This window comes from Scyliorhinus torazame, chromosome 5, assembly GCF_047496885.1.
Source record: "Scyliorhinus torazame isolate Kashiwa2021f chromosome 5, sScyTor2.1, whole genome shotgun sequence".
NCBI lineage: Eukaryota > Metazoa > Chordata > Chondrichthyes > Carcharhiniformes > Scyliorhinidae > Scyliorhinus > Scyliorhinus torazame.
Genome location: NC_092711.1, coordinates 162,031,716 through 162,054,173, shown reverse-complemented (window position 1 = coordinate 162,054,173; position 22,458 = coordinate 162,031,716). Strand labels below are relative to the sequence as shown.

At 46.1% G+C, this 22,458-nt stretch overlaps 1 protein-coding gene and 1 long non-coding RNA gene across 2 annotated transcripts in view; one reads left to right on the top strand and one right to left on the bottom strand.

Annotated features, from left to right (window-relative positions):
- LOC140422234 (uncharacterized) overlaps positions 1–19,666 on the bottom strand; it is a 52,805-nt gene extending 33,139 nt beyond the window's left edge. The window contains exons 1-2 of the mRNA XM_072507240.1: positions 19,557–19,666; positions 16,273–17,100 (exon numbers count right to left, since the gene is read on the bottom strand). Of these exons, the coding sequence (XP_072363341.1) occupies positions 16,273–16,739 (467 nt within the window). The 5' untranslated portion in view covers positions 16,740–17,100; positions 19,557–19,666. The remainder of the gene's footprint in view (positions 1–16,272; positions 17,101–19,556) is intronic.
- On the top strand, positions 1,056–8,789 carry LOC140422274 (uncharacterized). Its single transcript, XR_011947348.1, has 2 exons — positions 1,056–1,180; positions 4,001–8,789. It is a non-coding gene; the product is annotated as an uncharacterized lncRNA (long non-coding RNA).
- Positions 19,667–22,458: the final 2,792 nt, after the last annotated feature.

Sequence of the window (22,458 nt, the reverse complement as noted above, 5' to 3'; positions counted from 1 at the left end):
GTTGAGTCTGTGTGTTCTCCCCGTGTCTTTATAGGTTTTGTACGGGTGCCCTGGTTTCCTCCCACAGTCCAAAGATGTGCAGGTTATATGGATTGGCCATGATAAAAGGTAGATTGGCCATGATAAATTGTCCTGAGTATCCAAAAAGGTTAGGTGGGTTTACTGGGTTACGGGGATGGGGTGGAGGCATGGGCTAGGGTGGGGTGCTCTTTCCAGGGGTTGGTGCAGACTCGATGGGCTGAATGCCCTCCGCCTGCACTGTAAATTCTATGATTCCACCGGGTGCTTCGGTTTCCTCCCACAAACCCCGAAAGACGGGCTGTTAGATAATTTGGACATTCTGAATTCTCCCTGTGTGCCCGAACAGGAGCCAAAATGTGGAGCGTTGGGGCTTTTCAGAGTAACTTCATTGCAGTGTTAATGTAAGCCTACTTGTGACAAAGAAGATTATTTAAAAAAAGAGGTAGCAAATTCTAAAGAGTTGAGGAGAAGCTGCTTCTCCCAAAGGGCTGTGAATCTGTGCAATTCACTACCCCAGAGTGCGGTGGAGCTGGGACAGTGAGTAAATTTAGGGAGGAGTTAGGCAGATTTTTAATCGGGTTGAAGGGTTATACTCGATGGGCCAAATGGCCTCATTCTGCTCCTATATCTTATGAAAGGCATTGATTTGCTCCCAGATGTTGCCCAGAGGAGGAAGTTTTAGTCTGAAACTCATTGTCCAACCTCCACATTGTGACATCCCAAACGAACTCGTCCTCTAAATCAACCAATAGGAATGAGTCCGCTCTGCGGTGACGTCACTTGCCAGCGCGCAGACGCGGGAGCCCCGCCCCATCCATTGTTCCCCATCCCCCACTTATCCTCGAGACAAGGTTCCCAGGCAACCGGCTGACAGTTCCGGCCGTCGGTGGTCTCCCCATCCCCTGACCCGGGACTGCGCATGTCTGAGGGAAGGGGAATCTGCGCATGTGCAGGCGAGATCACTTCCGCTGACCTGCCTGCTGAGGTGTTGACCAATAGGAAGATTGGAGGACCGGAAGGACTCTGCTCTTCCACCAATCAGAGCTCCCCCATTGTCTCATTGCGGAAGCTGGACATGGAGGTTTCTGCCGAGCAAAACTGTTGTTCCCCCAACCCTGAATGAGCTTGAGCTGCACACAGACTCCTGTCTCCAACATCTGTGAGTAAAACACTTTCTTTTCTCCCTCTTTCCATTTATTGTCTCATTCTGACCTTCAACTGGTGACTTGCAGCAACGAAAAGGAAAGAAAATTAACCCAGGGAGGGTACAGACTCTGGAAAGGTTGGCCCAGGTCTCTCTCTGTCTGAAAGACATTGACAGCCTTTGCACCCTCAGCTTGACACATTTATTTGTCTGTCTAAAATGATGGTCTCTTTCCTAATGTTCACATTTAAAGGGCTAGTTTCCCCAGGAGATGGCTGACATGAAAGGGAACAGTAAACAGAACAAATCAAACCCAACCAATTACTTCCCTGTTGGAATACTCTCCACCATCAGCAAAGTGATGAAAGGACTCATTAACAGCGCTATCAAGTGTGACTTACTCAGCAAAACTTGCTCGTGGACGCTCAGTTTGGGTCCAACCAAGGTCACTCAGCACCTGACCTCATTACAGCCTTGGTTCAAACATGGACAAAAGAGCTGAATGCCAGAGTTGAGGTGAGAGTGACTGCCCTTGGTATCAAGGCAGCGTTTGACCGAGTATGGCATCAAGGAGCCCCCGCTAAACTGCAGTCAATGGGAATCGGGGAAAACTTTCCGCTGGTTGGAGTCATACCTGGCACAAGGGAAGATGGTTGTGGTGGTTGGAGGTCAATCATCTCAGCTCCAGGAGTTCCTCAGGGTGCAGTCCTTGGCCCAACCATCTTTTGCTGCTTCATCAATGACCTCCCTTTCATGATAAGGTGAGAAGTGGGGATGTTTGTGGATGACTGCACAATGTTCAGCACCATTCGTGACTCCTCAGATAATGAAGCAGTCTATGTCCAAATGCATCATGACCTGGACAGTATCCAGATGTGGGCTGATAAGTGGAAGTTACATTTGTGCTACACAAGTGTCAGGCAATGACCATCTCCCACAAAGGAGGATCTAACCACCGCCCCTTGACATTTAGTGGCATTAGTATCGCTGAATCCTCCACAACCAACATCCTGAGGGATACTATTGATCAGAAACTGAACTGGACTAGCCATATTAATATGGTGGCCACCAGGGCAGGCCAAAGATTACAGTGAGTAACGCACCTCCTGACCCCCAAAGCCTGTCCACCATATACAAGGCACAAGTCTGGCGTGTATTAGGATAATTACCACTTGCCTGGTTGAGTGTAGCTCCAACAACACTCAAGATGCTGCTCTACACCATCCAGAACAAAGCAGCCTGCTTGACTGCTCCCCGTTCCACGAATATTCAAACCCTCCACCACCGAAGAACAGTGGCACCCGTGTATACCATCTACAATGTGCAATGCAGTAACTCACCAAGGTTCCTCAGACAACACCTTCCAAACCCACGACCACTACTATCTAGAAGGACAAGAGCAGCAGATACCTGGGTACCTCACCACCTGGAGGTTCACCTCCAAGTCACTCACCAGACGGACGTGGAAATATATTGCCCTTCCTTCATTGTTGCTGCGACAACATCCTGGAACTCCTTCCCTGAAGCACAGGGGATGTACCTACAACTCAAGGACTGCAGCAGTTCAAGAAGGCAACTCATCACCACCTTCTGAAGGGCAACTAGGGATGGGCAATAAATGCTGGCTGAACCGCGACTCTCACGTCTCATAAATGAATTTTTAACATTTTATATCAGACAGAGATCTATCTAGTGTTATATGGAATATATTAGATCTATTATTGATGGTTCTGTGATAAAATACATGTATTATTATTTCTAGTTTTGTAATTAGTACTGTACCTACATTATATATTTCCAGTCATACAGTCATTGCAGCACTGACAGAATCCATTTGGGAACTCAAGTCAATGCTGACTCTCTGTACAGTAATCCAGTCAGTGCCATTCCCCCTCAATATCCCTGTTGAAAAATGAAATGAAATGAAAATCGCTTGTCACAAGTAGGCTTCAAATGAAGTTACTGTGAAAAGCCCCTAGTCGCCACATTCCGGCGCCTGTTCGGGGAGGCTGTTACAGGAATTGAACCGTGCTGCTGGCCTGCCTTGGTCTGCTTTCAAAGCCAGCGATTTAGCCCTGTGCTAAACAGCCCCTAAATGAAATGAAAATCGCTTATTGTCACAAGTAGGCTTCAAATGAAGTTACTGTGAAAAGTCCCTAGTCACCACATTCCGGCGCCTGTTCGGGGAGGCTGTTACGGGAATTGAACCGTGCTGCTGGACTGCTTTCAAAGCCAGCGATTTAGCCCTGTGCTAAACAGCCCCTGCTGTTCCCCTGCAAGTTTATTTTCTTCATATTTTATTTTGAATTATTGATCATCTCGACTTCCACAACCCTTGTGGGCAGTGGGTTCCTGCTCCATGACCACTCCATGACTAAATAAAATTCTTCCTCCGAATCATCCCATCTCTAATCAGTAAATATACTTAGATGGAGAGTCTCTACTCTTGTACGGGTTGTAATGAGTTTAGATTTGTTGATCAGCATCAATCAGCACCTTCAGAAGAATTGGGAGGGGAAGGAAGTGAATCCAGTCCGTACATTACACACATTTATCGTCCAGTAACATAGACATATATCTGTCTGGCAGCCTCTGTGTCCAGGACAGGAAGCAATGAGCATGGATCTGTCAATCAGCCTGATTCAGTGCCTTCAGGAGAATTGGGAGGGTGAATATTAGATACAGCAGAGTGAGAATGGAGGGAGAGTGTGGGATTGAGATTTAGAGCATTTCAGGGAAAGAGAGAGGAAAGAATGTTCGCTGGAAATTAGAATTGTCTGTTCTGAGTTTCTATCCTGTACTAACAATGATTACTATTATAAAATCTGTTTGCAGGAAGTTCGAACGAGAGGAATTTGAGGCCGATATCTCAAACTAAATATCACATCAAGAACTGACTGAGTCACTCAATTCTTGGGAACCGAATATCATCGACCTTTGAATCTAGAAGGCGAAATGTTTGTCTATTCTGTCTGCTTCAAGAGATTTTAAACATCCGTGTGTCTGGAAAAGCACTGAGACACACACACACCCGTGTGAGACTGTTACATAGCACTGACTGTGGAAAGAGCTTTAACCACTGACACAGCCTGAAAAAATACTACACCATTCACAGCAGGGAGAGACTGTATAGGTGTTCTGTGTGTGGACGAGGCTTCAACAGATCGTCCAACGCGGTGAGACGCAAGAGCACCCGGACCATGGAGAAACCATGGAAATGTGAGGATTGTGGGAAGGGGTTCAAAGGCGTGTACGGGCTGGAAAGGCATCAACGCAGTCACACTGGAGAGAGGCCGTTCACCTGCTCTATGTGTGGGAAGGGATTCATAGCCCCGCACGAGCTGGAAAGGCATCAACGCAGTCACACTGGAGAGAAGCCTTTCCCCTGCTCTCAGTGTGGAAAGGGATTCACTGACATTGGCAACTTGCGGAGACACGAACGAGTTCACACTGGGGAGAGGCCTTTCACCTGCTCTGACTGTGGGAAGGAATTCACTCAGTTATCCAGCCTGCAGAGACACCAGCAAGTTCACACTGGAGAGAGGCCTTTCACCTGCTCTCAGTGTGAAAAGGGATTCACTCGGTTAGCCCACCTGCAGAGACATCAGCGAGTTCACACCGGGGAGAGGCCATTCACCTGCACTATGTGTGATAAGGGATTCACTCAGTTATCAAACCTGCAGGCACACCAGCGAGTTCACACCGGGGAGAAGCCGTTCATCTGCTCTGTGTGTGATAAGGGATTCACTCAATCATCCAACCTGCTGAGCCACTATGTCACTCACACCAAGAGCAGGCTCTTTAAATGCTCTGACTGCAGGAGGGATTTCAAAAGCTCCCAGCTACTGATGTCCCACCAGCGCATCCACACTGCACAAAGAGCTTTAGAACCTCATCCAACCTGATGAAACACGAGCGAGCTCACACCGGGGAAAGCGCGTTCACCTCTCCGACTGGGAAAAGATTCACTCGGTCATCACTTGCTGAGCCACAATGTCACTCACACCAATGAGAGACCCTTTAAATGCTCCGACTGTGGGAGTGGGTTTAAAAGCTCTCAGGTACTGATGGAACACCAGTGCATTCACACTGAGGAGAAACTGTTCAGCTGCTCTCACTGCACAAAGAGATTTCAAACATCATCCACATTGCGGAGATACCAGCGAGTTCACACTTGATTCACCTGCTCTGATTGTGGTAGGAGATTGTGTGATTTATCTGCCCTGTTGACACACCAGCGAGTCCACACTGGAAAGAGGCCATTCACCTGCTGTAACTGTGCGCAGGGAGTCATCCAACATGCTCAGACATCAAAGGGTTCACAAGTGATGACGGTTAGATACTGCTGTTATTCCTGCTGTTAATCACATCCAGGACTGAACCTGGAGTGGGTGGAGGGATTTGTCTTCTCATCAACTCCTGGTGCTAGGACGTGGCGACCCTGACGAACTACTGCTCCCCGGCCTGGAATACCCGACTGTGAACTGCCGTCCATACTGCCTTCCATGGAGTTCACTTCTGTCATCATCACGGCGGTCTACATCCCACCCCAGGCGGAAGTGAAGAATGCGCTTGATGAATTGTAACCACTATAAATAAAAATGAAACAGAATACCCAGAGGCCTTGTTCATCGTGGCCGGGGACAACCAGGCTAACCTCAAGAGTGTATTGCCAAACTTCCACCAACACATCTCCTGTCCTGACAGGGGCCCCAACATCCTTGACCACTGCTACACAAACATCAAGGGCGCCTGATGATCCATCCCTTGACCGCACTTCGGAAAATCGGACCACAAGACGGTGCTCCTTCTCCCGGCATACAAGCAGAAACCTGAGCGGGCGAATCCGTTTAAGAAGGTTGTGCAGTGCTGGTCTGAGGTAACAGAAGAGCTCCTACTCGACCGCTTGGAGTCAGTGACTGGTCCATATTCAAGAACACAGCAGCCAACCTAAACGAGTATGCCAGCGCCACCACAGACTTCATCAGTAAGTGTGTAGAAGATTGTGTGTCAAAGAAGGTAGTACGTACGTTACCCAACCAGAAAGAGTGGTTTAATCGGGAGATTCACTCCCTACTGAAGACCGGGTGTGAGGAGTTCAAGAGAAGCGATCCTGACCTATGCAAAAAAATCTAGGTACGACCTCTGCAAAGCCAACAGGGATGCCAAGAGACAATACCAGACTTTACATCTTCCTCACAACACACATTCCCACCCAGTTTTGTGTCATCTACGAACTTGGAAATATTACATTTAGTCCTCACATCCAAATCATTGTATAAACTATGAACAGCTGGGGCCCAAGTACTGATCTTTGCAGTAACCCACTCGTCCCAACTGCTAAGGTGAGAATGACCCATTTATTCCTCCTCTCTGTTTTCTGCCTGTTGGCCAATCCTCAATCCATGCCAGTATATTACCTCCCATCCCATGTGTTTTCATTTTGCTGACTAACCTCCTGTGGGGTGTTTATCATAAACCTTCTGAAAATCCAAGTGTGCCACATCCACGGACTCCCCTTTATCAATTCTGTTAATAACATCCTCAAAAACTCCAAAAGGTTTGTCAAACATGATTACCTATTCCTAAATCCATGTTAAGAAGTCTTACAACACCAGGTTAAAGTCCAACAGGTTTGTTTTGAATCACTAGCTTTCGGAGCGCAGCTCCTTCATCTGGTGTTGTAAGACTTCTTACTGTGCCCACCCCAGTTCAACACTGGCATCTCCATATCATAAATCCAGGTTAATTATTATTATCCAGGTGTCCATTTATCACATGCTTTATAATAGATTCTGGTATTTTCCCAATACTGATGTCAGGCTAACAGGTCTGTAGTTCACCATTTTTTCTCTCCCTCCCTTCCTGAACAATAGGGTGACATTTGCTACCTTAAATCTGCAGGAACCATTCCAGAATCTATAGAATTGTGGAAGATGATCATCAATGTATCTGTGATCTCGATAGCAACCTCTTTCAACACTCTGAGATGTGGAATATCAGGTCTCCCGGACTTATCAATATTCAATCCCATTAATTTCTCCAATGCAGCCTCTTAGTAATCCTTTATTCCTCATTCTCCCTCGTTCCTTGGATCTCTAATTTTGGGAGACTTCTTTGGCTAAATTTTCCATTCCTGAGACTAAGTGTTGATGCTAGGACAGGATTCGCGAGTTCTACGATAGCAAAACTGATGCCGCACCTGGTCCAATTCAACGACTGTTGAGGGGCCAGGACCGGCACCACATGGAACTCAATCCATTCCAATGAGAAACGGTGCCGGATTTGCCGGATTCACGATTGACACTCAGGAGGCTGACAAGCTGCATAAACACACTTTACTCCCCACACACCATCCCAGCCAACAAGATGGCAGTGAGGAGAGTGGCACCCCGCTTTACGGACACCGAGCTTGAGACCCTGCTGGATGCCGTGAAGGAGAGGCGGGCAACCCTGTACCGCGGCCCGGGAAGGAGGCAGCCAGCTGCCACCGTTCATCGTGCCTGGGCACAGGCAGTAATCTCCGTGAGAAACACCGTCCGGACAGGCCAACAGTTCTGTAAAAAACTGTACAACCTCCTTGGGGTGTGTAGGCAGCACTGTGCCTCTGGCACCAAACCCGTCCCATGCTGTTCCTTAGCTCCACCCAAACAGATTTCACATTTTGTATTCCTGATCTGAGATCCTCCCTTACTAATGTACTGATGCCGTTCCTTATTATCAGTGCAACACCACCTCCTTTTCCTTTTTGCCTGCATCAACAGCAAACTCAATAATCATTACCTTCAGACCCATCATCCAAGTCATTGATATAAATTGTAAAAGATTGACTCCCCAGCACTGATCCCTGTGACACACCACTCGTTACATCTTGCCAACCAAATAATGACCTATTTATGGTTAGTCTCAGTTTTCTGGTAGCTCGCCAATCTTTCACTGTGAAAGACAGTTCTGGAGTTAAAGGCTGCCAGATTGGGAAAAGAAAAGAACGGAACCCTCAGGAATCACTTTGGACTGATACTTTTATGGTGTAGGTTTCCTACAAAAATAATATTTAGTTAATGTTGCTTCTAGTTTGTTTGTTCCAGTAAAAGTTATAAAACCTCAAGTCATGTCATGTGATCCTTTAATTTGTTGACTGGGGATTTGATTTTTGTTTTGAAGTTACTGATCTTTACAGAGATTCTAATCTACAAGTTCTGTCTACCTATTTAAGCCTCTGGCACCTTTCTGTCTCGTTATTGATCGTGTCAATGACAGCGAGGCAACTGAGCTGAGGGCTGAATTTAGCTGAGAAGAACGGGACCTGTGCCCCAGTTGGGAATCTGCCATGGGTGTCACACTAATAGACAGGAAGCTGCTGGAGGACTGACTGGGAAATCAGGTGATGGGGATGATCAGGGCTGATGGTGTCTCGAACCCAGGGTTTTGTGCTCCTGTGTTCAAAGTGGGGAGTCAGAGGAACAAGCTACAGAGGAACCGAAGAGAAACATTTGGGTCCCGAATATTGTGAACATCCTTTCATGGTTACTCTTTTACTCTGGTTGTCTTTGATCCGCAAGTAATGTTCCGATATTATTTACAACCATGTTCTATTTCATGAATAAACTTGTTTCATTGAAAATATTTGATTTTTGGTGGTATTTTTCTGCTTAAATTCATTCACTTTGGGGAAAGTGGGTGAAAGAGGTTGACAGGCTCTTTAACTGAAAGTGAGTCTCTCTTAAGCTAATTGTAAAGGAGCCAGAGGGGGAGAGGAGATTTTAGTTTTTGACACAATGTTTGAAAATATGGTTCAGAGAGTCAATTGGGATTGACTAATTTATGGAGTCTTTTTCAGGAAATAACAAGGAATGTCAATATAGGGGAACCTGTTTATCTAGGTTTCCAGAAGGTATTCCCCAGGGTGCCACATCAAAGGTTATTGCACATAATAAGAGCTCAGGATGGTGGGGTGGGCGGGAGGAGCAACATATCAGCATGGTTAGAAGGTTGGTTAGCTAACAGGAAGCAGAGAGTAGGTATAAATGGGTTACGTTTGGGTTGGTAAGATGCAACAAGTGGAATGTCACAAGGATCAGTGCTGGGCCCTCAACTATTTTACAAACTATCTGAATGAGTTGGGTGATGGGATTGAATGTATGGCAGCTAAATTTGATGATGGCACAAAGCTTGGTAGGAAAGTAATTTGTGAAGTGAACTTAAGGAGTCTGCAAATGACAAATAATAATCGACAAGAAATAGGTTAAGTGAGTGGGAACAAATTGACAGACGGACCATAACTTGGGAAAATGTGAATGTGTCCACTTTGGCAGAAAGGGTTAAATAATACAGAACATTATTTAAATGGTGAGAGATTGCTGAAGCATGAGGTACAGCGAGATCTGGGCGTTTTCAGAACCCCAAAATGTATCATGGAGTTCAACCAACCTCTCCCTTTAATGGATTTCTTGCTTTTCCGAGCACACGGCTTTTTCCTTAGATGTGGGATTACAATTATGGACACGTGGGTTTTTAAACACAAAACACTGTTTATTCCATGAACTCAACTTAACATCTAAAATAAACTTTGGATCTCTTAACACCCCTTACTTCAAAGATAACTCAGAAAATATTGCAACAGTAAATAACTCCTTAAAATGTTCCTTCAAACTTCCAAGAGACTTAACACCTTGAAACAGTATCACATCAGGTTAAAGGCTTTACTTTAAATCACCCAAATGATCCAGAGATAGTCTTTCATGGTAGAGATCCAGCTCACTGCAAAACACAGACACACACCCAGCTCTTTTCAAAACTTGCAGCTCACTGGAAACACACAGACACACACACGCTGCTTTTTAAACTGAAACTAAAAACCTGCAAAGTGGTTGACCTAAGCTCAGCCCCACCCATTCTGACATCACTGTTTTCTTAAAGGTACATTGCTTAAACATCCATGTCTTAAAGGTACCCTCACATGACAGTGTCCTGGTACAGGAACCATAGTAAATTAGTTTGCAGGTACAGCAAGTGATTAGGAAGGCAAATTGAATATTGTCATTTGTTGCAAAGGGACTGGAATATAAAAGTTGGGATGTTTTGCTGCAGTTGTACAGGGCCTTGGTGAGACCATATTTAGAGCACTGTGTATAGTTTGGGTCTCCTTATTTCAAAATGAAATGCATTAGAAGCAGTTCAGAGAAAGTTGACTCCATCGGTTCCTGGAATGGGGAGGTAACCCTCTGAGGAAGGGTTGGACAGGTTGGGACTGTATCCATTGCAGTTTAGAAAAATGAGAGATGATCTTATTGAAACATGTGAAATCTTGAGTGGAACTGACAGAGAGAATGTGGAGAGGATGTTTCCCCTTGTGGCAGAGACTAGAACTACATTTAAAAAGGATTTCCCATTGAAGACGCAGATGAGGATATTTCTTTCCCCTGAGGTCTATGAGTCTGTGAATCTCTCTTCTCCAGGGAGTGGTGGAGTCAGGGTCATTGATGGACCACCAGACGGACAACCAGCCTCACTGAAGTTCTCAACATGAGAGTTTTAAATGGATGTTCAATGGCTCCTCTCTTTATCCTGAACCCTCAGGAGGAGTCCAACAGGTGAGAGAAAACTCAGAGCTCTGGCCTCACAGTTGCTTAATCAGAACGGAAATGACAACTTGCCAACAGCTCCCAGGTTGTGCAGAAAGAGGAAGATATTTGGCCACAAGCCCTCAGCTGAGAGAGATCTACTTTCGCTTTCACAGGCTGGCTGGAAGCATTTTAAATCTCCAGGCAGAGGGGTAATAGAGAGAGTCCAGACTTGCAGTGTGCTGCCTTCCAGGTGTAAATAGAAGTGAATTAAAATGGAGATTGCTTCTTCTCCTAGCCTTCCCTTCAGAGGTTTCTGAAGGGTTCCACCAATCACAATGAAGAATGGGGTAAATCTGAGCTGATTGACTGCTAGTCAAGTCCATCAAAATGACATCACGGGACCCTACCACACAGCACAGAGGGGAATCCCTTTGGCCAGTTCAACTAACAGCTTGCAGCGGGGTGTTTCCAAAGTCTGTAGTTCAAACCCAGAAACTGCAATAGTGCAGCAGTGAGCAAGACAGTAAAATAAAGGGACACATAGAACAGACAAGGATTTTAAAAAGATTCCTTGCACATGGACCAATTACAAAACCTGTCATTGAACCATCTGTACCCGCCCAAGCCACGTCAAACTCTCAAATAATTGTCTTCCCCACGCTCCGTCCCCAGTACAGGGAGTCAGCATTCCCATGCCAAGCAGTGAAAACATGGTGGCCTTGACACCCAGGTGTTGTCCAGGATTCCAGGCACTCTTGTTTTCTCTGTCCTCTGGGAGCTGTTTATCTCCCTGTTCCCACACAGCATGTCGTCTGTTCTCAGCTCTGCTCGATTTCTGCTGGAGTTTGGTCCCTTTTACACCTTTCGGATCAATAAAACATTTGGTCAGTGAAGACCCAAACCACAATTTCCCATCCTGTCACCTGTCAACCATCCTGACCCAGAGCGTAATCACAACAGGAATAAAAACAGGAGAAGTGTAACAATCAAATAAAAATAAATCCACAGCCAGTCATAGAATTTAATTTAACGTTCATTAATTAGCAAGAAAACCTGAAGTAGGGGGTCCTCCAGGATTTTTACAGTCCACACCTTGAGGGGGAGGAAAACTCTCTCTGACCCCTCACTCAATTTCATTCAGTTATTTTCCCGTTCTGTTCTGGCTCCACCTGGGGTAACATCTACTCGATCTTTTCTTCTCCTGAAGGAGCACCGTGAGTTCTATGTCACTGGCACATTAGGACAGATGCTTCAAGGAACAGATCAAGCATGGATGTAAAAGATTCTCTAGCTCTCTAATTACTCTTATCCAACTTGTGGATAGTTCTTACTCAGTATTATTCCTCCCAAGTCCTTCATTGTCCCATTATCACTTTAATTTCACTCCCACTTTGACCATGTCCAGTGTGTTTAATTCTATCCTGATTGTTTTAAAGTCAGTTTCTCTCTGGAGTGTGTCAATGTCTTGATGATGTCACAATGGTGTCTCAATCCCCCGGCCACATTAACCATTTCATCTCCTGCTGTGTCTCCAGTAGCTGTGTGTGTTTGGGACCCGGTCTTCAGTCCATTTCATCATGAATTTAGGCTTGTTATTTTTCACATGTAAGAAATCACATCTGCACATCCACACCGGTGTCCCCAAAATCATGTCACATATTCTTAACTCTCAGATGCTCTGATGAAAAGATCAAAGTGAGTGTCTGTTGGTCTTACCTGCCCTGTTATGGTGGTGATATTTTGTGTAGTATCTGGGCTTTCAAATGTGGATTTCTTTAAAATAAAGTTCATGGACCAGGGTGTAAATATATCTGGGTGGCACGGTGGTCAGCATTGCTACCTCACGACGCCGAGGACCTGGGTTCGGTCCCGGCCCCAGGTCACTGTCTGTGAGGAGTTTGCACGTTCTCCCTGTGTCTGCGTCGGTCTCACCCCCACAACCCAAAAGAAGTGCTGGGCAGGTGGATTGGCCACGCTAAATTGCCCCTTTAGTGGAAAAAAATAATTGGGTCCTCTAAATTTTTTTTTAAAGCACGTCAATATTTCCAAGAGATAGTGATCAACTTTTTCATCCCGTCTGCACATTCCAGACTTTCACTAGAACGTCGGAGGATACCAGATTGATATATTCCATTCACCCACACCCAAGGCAAACATTCCAATCATTAATTGTCCAGGACAATATTCCCAGTATCTTTCAAACAGAAATTAAACATTCCCGTTCGATCTCAGGTATTAACATATTCTGTTTGTTTGTTCATGTCAGGCCTGGGATTGTTCACCTCGGAGCAAAGGAGGTCGAGGGGAGATTTTAGAGAGGTGGACAAGAATATGACAGGTTTATTTGATTTGATTTATTATTGTCACATGTATTGGTATACAGTAAAAAGTATTGTTTCTTGCATGCTATACAGACAATGCATACCGTTCATGGGAAAGGAAGGAGAGATTGCAGAATATAATGTTACAGTCATAGCTAGGGTGTAGAGAAAAGATCAACTTAATACGAGCTAGGTCCATTCAAAAGTCTGATGGCAGTATGGAAGAAGCTGTTCTTGAGTCGGTTGGTACGTGACCTCAAACCTTTGTATCTTTTTCCTGACGGAAGAAGGTGGAAGAGAATATGTCCGGGGTGTGTGGGGTCCTTAATTATGCTGGCTGCCTTTCGAGACAGCGGGAATTATAGGCAGAGTCAACGGATGGAAGGCTATTTTGTGTGATGGATTGGGCTACATTCACGACCTTTTGTAGTTTCCTGCGGTCTTGGGCAGAGCAGGATCCATACCAAGCTGTGATACAATCAGAAAGAATGCTTTCTATGATGCATCTGTAAAAGTTGTTGAGAGTCATAGCTGACATGCCAAATTTCCTTAGTCTTCTGAGAAAGTAGAGTCGTTGGTGGACTTTCTTAACTATAGTGTCGGCATGGGGGGGACCAGGACAGGTTGTTGGTGATCTGCACACCTAAAAACTTGAAGCTCTTGACCCTTTCTACTTCGTTCCCATTGATGTAGACAGGGGCATGTTCTCCACTACGCTTTCTGAAGTCGATGACAATCTCCTTCGTTTTGTTGACATTGAGGGAGAGATTATGGTCGTCACACCAGTTCACCAGATTCTCTATCTCATTCCTGTACTCTGTCTCGTCATTGTTTGAGATCCGACCCACTATGGTGGTGTCATCAGTAAATTTGAAAATCGAGTTGGAGGGGCGGGGAATATTTTGATGCGGTGAATGGTAATGACCTGGAACTTGCTACCTGTGAGGGGCAGGTGTTGTGTGGAAATGAAGTCAATGCAAGATTTCAAACAGAAATTGGATCGGCATTTGAGGGAACTAAACTGCAGTGCTGCAGGGATAGAATGGGGCACTGGGAACATATAAGCCATGACAGGTCAATGGATGGGAGGCAGGTTCGTGTGATGGACTGGGCTGCGTTCACGACTCTGCAGTTTCTTACGGTCTTGGGCCGAGCAGTTGCCATACCAAGCTGTGCTGCAGCCAGATAGGATGCTTTCTATGGTATATCTGTAATAAAAGGTAAGATTCAATGTGGACATGTTGAATTTCCTTAGTTTCCTGAGGAAGTATAGGCGCTCTTGTGCTTTCTTGGTCGTAGTATCGACGTGGGTGGACCAGGACAGATTGTTGGTGATGTGCACACCGAGGAATTTGAAGCTGTCAACCATCTCCACCTCGGCCCCATTAATGCAGACAGGGGTGTGTACGATACTTTGCTTCCTGAAGTAAATGACCAGCTCCTTAGTTTTGCTGACATTATTGTCATTACACCATGCCACTAGGTTCTCTATCTCCCTCCTGTACGCTGACCCATTGTTGGTTGAGATCCGACCCACTACGGTCGTGTCATCAGCAAACACAGAGGTGGAGGTTGAGCCAAATTTTGCATATAGGGAGCTAAGTAAGCAGCCTTGTGGAGCCCCGGTATTGAGGACTACCGTGGAGGAGGCATTGTCGTTTATCCTTATTGATTGTCGTCTGTGGGTCAGGAAGTTGATGATCCCATTGCAGGGGGAGGAGCTAAGTCCTAGGTTTTGGAGTTTTGATATGAGCTTGCCTGGGATTATGGTGTTGAAGGCGGAGCTGTAGTTAATGAATAGGAGTCTGACATAGGAGTCCTTGTTGTCGAGATGCTCCAGGAATGAGTGTAGGGCCAGGGAGATGGCGGTGGCATCTGCGGTGGACAGGTAGGGCCATGGCGTCTGCGGTGGACCGGTTGCGGTGGTATGCGAATTACAGTGGATCAAGGCACTCTGGGAGTCTGAAGTTGATGTGTCTCATGGCCAAACTCTCGACGCACATCATAATGATCGATGTCAAGGACACCGGATGGTAGGCGTTGAGGCACATTGCCTGGTTCTCCTTTGGCACCGGTATGGATGGTGGTCTTTTTGAAGCAGGTGGGAACCTCGGAACGGAGTAGGGAGAGATTGAGGATGTCCGGAAACACATCCGCCAATTGGTCCGTGCAGGACCTGGGTGCACGCCCAGGGCTCCTGTCAGGACCCACCGCTTACCGAGGGTTCACTTTCAAGAAGGCCAATCTGACTTGGGAGGCTGTGACGCTGGGTATGGGTGTGTCCAAGGCTGCTGGGTCAGTTGACAAATGTTTGTTGGTTTCCTGCTGAAGTGAACATAGAATGCATTGAATTAGTCTGGTATTGTCTTTTGATGTCCCTGTTCGCTTTGCAGAGGTCGCACCTAGATTTCTTGTATAGGTCAGCGTCACCTGTCTTGAACTCCTCAGATGTGGCCTTCCGAATCTCCCGAATAACCATAGTTTCTGGTTGGGTAACAAACGTACTACCTTCTTCACGCAATCTTCTACCCACTTGCTGATGAAGTCTGTGATGGTGCTGGCATACCCGTTTAGGTTGGCTGCTGAGTTCTTGAATATGGACCAGTCCACTGACTCCAAGCAGACACGCAGGAGCTCTTCCGTTGCCGCAGACCAGCATTGCACGACCTTCTTAATTGGATTCTCCCGTTATGTTTCTGCTTGTATGCCGGGAGAAGGAGCACCGTCTTGTGGTCCGATTTTCCGAAGTGCGGTTGGGGGATGGATCGAGAGGCGCCCTTGATGTTTGTGTGGCAGTGGTCAAGGATGTTGGGGTCCCTGTTGGGACAGGAGATGTGTTGGTGGAATTTTGGCAGTACACTCTTGAAGCTGGCCTGGTTAAAGTCCATGGCCACAATGAACAAGGCCTCCAGGTATTCTGCTTCATGGTTAGGTGTGACCTCGCTTGTGTTTCATCAGGTTGGATGACGTTCTAAAGCTCTTTGTGCAGTGAGAGCAGCTGAACGGTCTCTCCTCAGTGTGAATGCGCTGGTGGATCATCAGTACCTGAGAGCTTTTAAACCCACTCCCACAGTCAGAGCATTTAAAGGGTCTCTCATTGGTGTGAGTGACATTGTGGCTCAGCAGGCTGGATAATTGACTGAATCCCTTCCCACACACAGTGCAGGTGAATGGCCTCTCCCCGGTGTGAACTCGCTGGTGTGCCTGCAGGTGGGCTAACCGAGTGAATCCCTTATCACACACAGTGCAGGTGAATGGCCTCTCCCCAGTGTGAACTCGATGGTGGACCAGCAGGTTGGGTAACTGAGTGAATCCCTTCCCACACACAGAGCAGGTGAATGGACTCTCCCCAGTGTGAACTCGATGGTGTCTCTGCAGGTGGGATAACCGAGTGAATTCCTTCCCACAGTCAGAGCAGGTGAATGGCCTCTCTCCAGTGTGAACTCGTTCGTGTCTCCGCAGGTTGCCAATGTCAGTGAATCCTTTTCCACACTGGGAACAGGTGAATGGCTTCTCTCCAGTGTGACTCCGTTGATGCCTTTCCAGCTCATGTGGGGCTGTGAATCCCTTCCCACATACAGAGCAGGTGAACGCCTTCTCTCCAGTGTGACTGCGTTGATGCCTTTCCAGCCCGAATGGGCCTTTGAATCCCTTCCCACAGTCCTCACATTTCCATGGTTTCTCCATGGTCCGGGTGATCTTGCGTCTCACCGCGTTGGACGATCAGTTGAAGCTTCGTCCACACACAGAATACATGTACAGTCGCTCCCTGATGTGAATGGTGTGATGTTTTATCAGGCTGTGTAACTGGTTAAAGCTCTTTCCACAGTCAGTGCTCTGGAACACTCACTCGGGTGTGTGTGTCTCGGTGGCTTTTCCAGACACACTGATGTTTAAAATCTTTTGAAGCAGACAGAATAGACAAACATTTCTCCTTCCAGATTCAAGACCGATGATATTCGGTTCCCAAGTATTGTGTGACTTAGACAGTTCTTGACGCGATATTTAGTTTGAGATATCGGCCTCAAGCCCCTCTTATTCTAACTTCCTGCAAGAAGATTTGACAAAAGTCATCACTGTCAGTACAGGATAGAAATTCAGAACAGACAATTCTAGTTTCTATCGAACATTGTTTGCTCTCTCTCTTTCCCTCAAATGCTCTAAATCTCCATTCAACACACTCTCCCTCCATTCTCACTTTGCTGTATCTAATATTCACCCTCCCAATTCTCATGAAGGCACTGAATCAGGCTGATTGACAGATCCATGCTCACTGCTTCCTGTCCTGGACACAGAGGCTGCCAGACAGATATGTGTCTATGTTACTGGACAATAAATGTGTGTAATATACGGATTGGATTCACTTCCTTCCACTCCCAATTCTCCTGAAGGTGCTGATTGATGCTGATGAACAAATCTAAACTCACTACAACCTGCACAAGAGTAGAGACTCTCCATCTAAGTGTATTTACTGATTAGAGATGGGGTGATCCTGAGGGAGAATTTTATTTAGTCATGGAGTGGGCATGAGCAGGAACCCACTGCCCACAAGGGTTGTGGAAGTCGAGATGATCAACAATTCAAAATATAATATGAAGAAAATAAGCTTTCAGGTGAACAGGGATATCGAGGGGGAATGGGACTGACTGGATTGCTGTACAGAGAGTCAGCATTGACTTGAGTTACCAAATGGATTCTGTCAGTGCTGCAATGACTGTATGACTGGAAATATATAATGTAGGTACAATACTATATTACAAAACTAGAAATAATAATACATGTATTTTATGACAGAACCATCAATAATATATTTAATACATTCCATATAACACTAGATACATCTCTGTCCGATATAACATTATGGACGTCGATGATGAGGCCAGCATTTATTGCCCATCCCTCGTTGCCCTTCAGAAGGTGCTGATGAGTTGCCTTCTTGAACCGCTGCAGTCCTTGAGTTGTATGTACATCCCTGTGCTGTCAGGGAAGAAGTTCCAGGATATTGCCCCCAGCAACAATGAAGGAAGGGCGATATATTTCCAAGTCCGGCTGGTGAGTGACTTGGATGTGAACCTCCAGGTGGTGGGGTTCCCAGGTATCTGCTGCTCTTGTCCTTCTAGATAGTAGTGGTCATGGGTTTGGAAGGCGCTGTCTGAGGAACCTTGGTGATTTACTGCAGTGCACATTGTAAATGGTATACACGGCTGCCACTGTTTGTCGGTGTTGGAGGGTTTGAATATTTGTGGAAGGGAGAGCAGTCAAGCAGGCTGCTTTGTTCTGGATGGTGTAGAGCAGCATCTTGAGTGTTGTTGGAGCTGCATTCAACCAGGCAAGTGGTGATTATTCTATTACACGCCTGACCTGTTCCTTGTATATGGTGGACAGGTTTTGGGGGTCAGGAGGTGCGTTATTTGCTGTAGTCTTTGACCTGCCCTGGTGGCCACCGTATTAATATGGCTAGTGCAGTTGAATTTCTGATCAATGGTAACCCTCAGGATGTTGGTTGTGGGGGATTCAGTGATGTGAATGACACTGAATGTCAAGGGGTGGTGGTTAGATCCTCCTTTGTAGGAGATGGTCATTGCCTGGCACTTGTGTACCACAAATGTAACTTGCCACTTATCAGCCTACACCTGGATACTGTCCAGGTCATGCTGCGTTTCGACATGGACTGCTTCAATATCTGAGGAGTCGCAAATGGTGTTGAACATTGTGCAGTCATCCATAAACATCCCCACTTCTCACCTTTTGAGAGAAGGGTGGTCATTAATGAAGCAGCTGAAGTTGGTTGGGCTGAGGAAACTGCCCTGAGGAATTCCTGCAGTGATGCCCTGGAGATGAGATGATTGACTTCCAATCACCACAACCATCTTCCTTTATGCCAGGTATGACTCCAACCAGCGGAGGTTTCCCCCTGATTCCCATTGACTCCAGTTTAGCTGGGGCTCCTCGATGCCATACTTGGTCGAATGCTGCCTTGATGTCAAGGACAGTCACTCTCACCTCACCTCTGGCATGCAGCTCTTTCGTCCATGTTTGAACCAAGGCCGTAATTAGGTCAGGGGCTGAGTGACCCAGGCGGAACCCAAACTGAGCGTCTGCGAACAGGTTATTGCTCAGTGAAGTGCTGTTTGATTACACTGTCGATGAATTCTTCCATCAGTTTGCTGATGATGGAAATAAACTGAGAGGGAAGGAATTGGCTGGGTTGAATTATGTCCTGTTTACTGTCCCCTTAAATGTCAGCCATCTCCTGGGGAAAGCAGCCCTTTAATTGTGAACATTAGGAAAGAGACGATCCTTTTAGCCAGACAAATAAATGTGTCAAGCTGAGGGAGCAAAGGATGTCAATGTCCTTAAAAGAGAGAGACCTGGGCCAAGCTTTGCAGAGTCTGCACCCTCCCTGGGTTCACTTCCTTTCCCTTCAGTTGCTGCAAGTCACCAATTGAAGGTCAGAATAAGTAAATAAATGGAAAGGGGGAGCAAAGAAAGTGTTTTACTCACAGATGTTGGAGACAGGAAGATGATTGAGTCTGTGTGAAGCTCATTCAGGGTTGGAGGAACAACAGTTTTGCTCGGCAGAAACCTCCATGTCCAGCTTCCGCAATGAGACAATAGGGGAGCTCTGATTGGCGGAGGAGCAGAGTTCTTCCGGTCCTCCAATCATCCCATTGGTCACAACTCAGCAGTAAGGTCTGCGGTTGTGAGCTCACGTGCACATGCGCAGCTGCCCCTGTCGCTCAGACATGCGCAGTCCCGGGCCAGGGGAGAGGAAATCATCGATAGCCGGAGCTGTCAGTCGGTTGCCTGGAAACTGTATCGAGGAAGTGTTGGGGGAGGGGAACAAAAGGTGGGGGCGGGGCACCCGTGTCCGCGCGCTGGGCGTGTGTGCTTCAACGCAATGACGTCAGTGCGGAGCAGATTTATTCCTATTGGCTGATTTGGAGGACGAGCTCCTTTGTGATGTCACAATGTGGAGGTTGGACAATGATTTTCAGACTAAAACTTCCTCCTCTGGGCAACATCTGGGAGCAAATCAATGTCTCCCCCTTTCATAAGTTATAAGATATAGGAGCAGAATTAGGCCATCTGGCCCATCAAGTCTGCTCTGCCATTCGGTCATGGCTGATCTCATCCTGGCCTTAACTCCACCATCCTGAGATTTCGCCATAACCCTAAACTCGATTAAAAATCTGTCTAACTCCTCCCTACATTTACTCCTGTCCCAGCTCCACCGCATTCTGGGGTCGTGAATTCCACAGATCCACAGCCCTTGGGAGAAGCAGCTTCTCAACTCTGTTTTGAATTTGCTACCTCTTCTCGTTCTCGAATGCCCCACAATAGGGAGCAGCTGCTCCAAGTCTACTTTATCTTTCCATTTCTTGTCTCATTCTGGGGGGGGACGTTGGTGACTTGCAGCAACTGAAGAGAAAGGAAGTGAATCCTTTGTTGCACACATTTTGAGTTCAGTAATATAGACATATTTCTGTCTTGCAGTCTGCATGGAGATTTTCAGGCCTCTCCAAGACTGGAAGCAGTGAGCTGTCAGCCTGAATCAGCACTTTTAGAGAATTGAGAGGATGAATATTACATACAGCAGAGTGAGAATGGAGAGTGTGTTGGATGGAGATTTACAGCTTTTGAGAAAAGAATGTTTCATAGGAACTAGAATTGTCTTCTTAATTTCCATTGTGAATACCTTTTCCAGGATATTAGTCGATTTGCAGAAAAAGACTTCAGGATTTGGAAGAGTCACTTGGTTATGGGCGGCATGGTAGCACAGTACTTAGCACTGTTGCTTTACAGCACCAGGGTGCCAGGTTCGATTCCTGGCTTGGGTCACTGTCGGTGCGGAGTCTGCACGTTCTCCTCCTGTCTGTGTGGGTTTTCTCCAGCTGCTCCGGTTTCCTCCCAAAAGTCCCGAAAGGTGTGCTGTTAGGTAATTTGGACATTCTGAATTCTCCCTCTGTACCCGAACAGGTGCCGGAATGTGGCGACTAGGGGCTTTTCACAGTAATTTCATTGCTGTATTAATGTAAGCCTACTTGTGACAATAAAGATTATTATTATATCAGCACCTGAATATCATCAGGAGAACCATCACTGCAAAAGACACTTCTGGGGTTAAGGATTGCCAGTCATGCAAAGGAATAGAATAGAAGTAAACACAGGAACGAAGAGTCACATTGGGCTGGTTCCAGGAGAATTGAGTGACAACTTCAGCAACGTCACCATGGAGTGTGATTTTTGATAGTATTAAAAGTAAAAAGGCAACATTCTATTTATAGTTTATGGGATACATTCCATTTTTAATAGTGCTTAGGCATTGTTGTTTCTAGTTTGTATGTTGCAGGAAAAGTCATAAAACTTGAAGTTTTTGTCTTATGACTCTTTAATTTGAAATGAAATGAAAATCACTTATTGTCACAAGTAGGCTTCAAATGAATTTACTGTGAAAAGCTCCTAGTCTGGATTTACAATTTATTTTTTTGAATTACTGATCTTTTCAGAGATCTTGCACAGTTGGTTAGTGCCACAAGTTTCAACTTCCCATTTAAGCCTTCGACAACTTGCTGTCTCTCTATTGCTCATGTCACTGACAGCCCAGCAACAGAGCTAAGGGCTGGAGATGCCGTGATCCCTGGAAAGGAGCTGGCATCAGTAGGAAGCAGAACCGTAGGTTGTTTTTTTTTTGAAAATATTTTATTAAGGCATTTATAATTGTAACAATTTTAACCATCAGGTATCAAAAGGAACAAAACAAGATAAACAACACACCCATCCAGTAACAAACCCCAGCCAACATGGCTTACAAAAACAGGACCTCGTTCCCCAGCCCCCCTTTCCACTGGTGTTCCTAACCTTACTCAAACCCCCCCCCTGCTGACAGCTTAATTTTTCTTGAAGTCAATGAACGGTAAACCACTGTCGCTATCCCCTCAAGGCGAACTTGATTTTCTCGAGTCTGAGAATCCCCGTCATGTCACTAACCCATAACCCCAAATTTGGGGGTTCCGAGTCCCTCCATCCTAGTAGGATTCGTCTCTGGGCCACCAGAGAGGCAAAGGCCAGAACATTGGCCTCTCCCACAGTAAGTTGTCTGTTCTCAGCTCTGCTCGATTTCTGCTGGAGTTTGGTCCCTTTTACACATTTCAGATCAATAAAACATTTGGTCAGTGAAGATCCAAACCACAATTTCCCATCCTGTCACCTGTCACCCATCCTTACCCAGAGTGCAATCACAACAGGAATAAAAACAGGAGAAGTGTAACAATCAAATTCAAAATAAATCCACAGCCAATCATAGAATTTAATTTAATGTTCACTAATTAGCAAGAAAACCTGAAGTAGGGGGTCCTCCAGGAATCTTACAGTGCACACCTAGAAGGGTGTGTTTGGGGGGGGG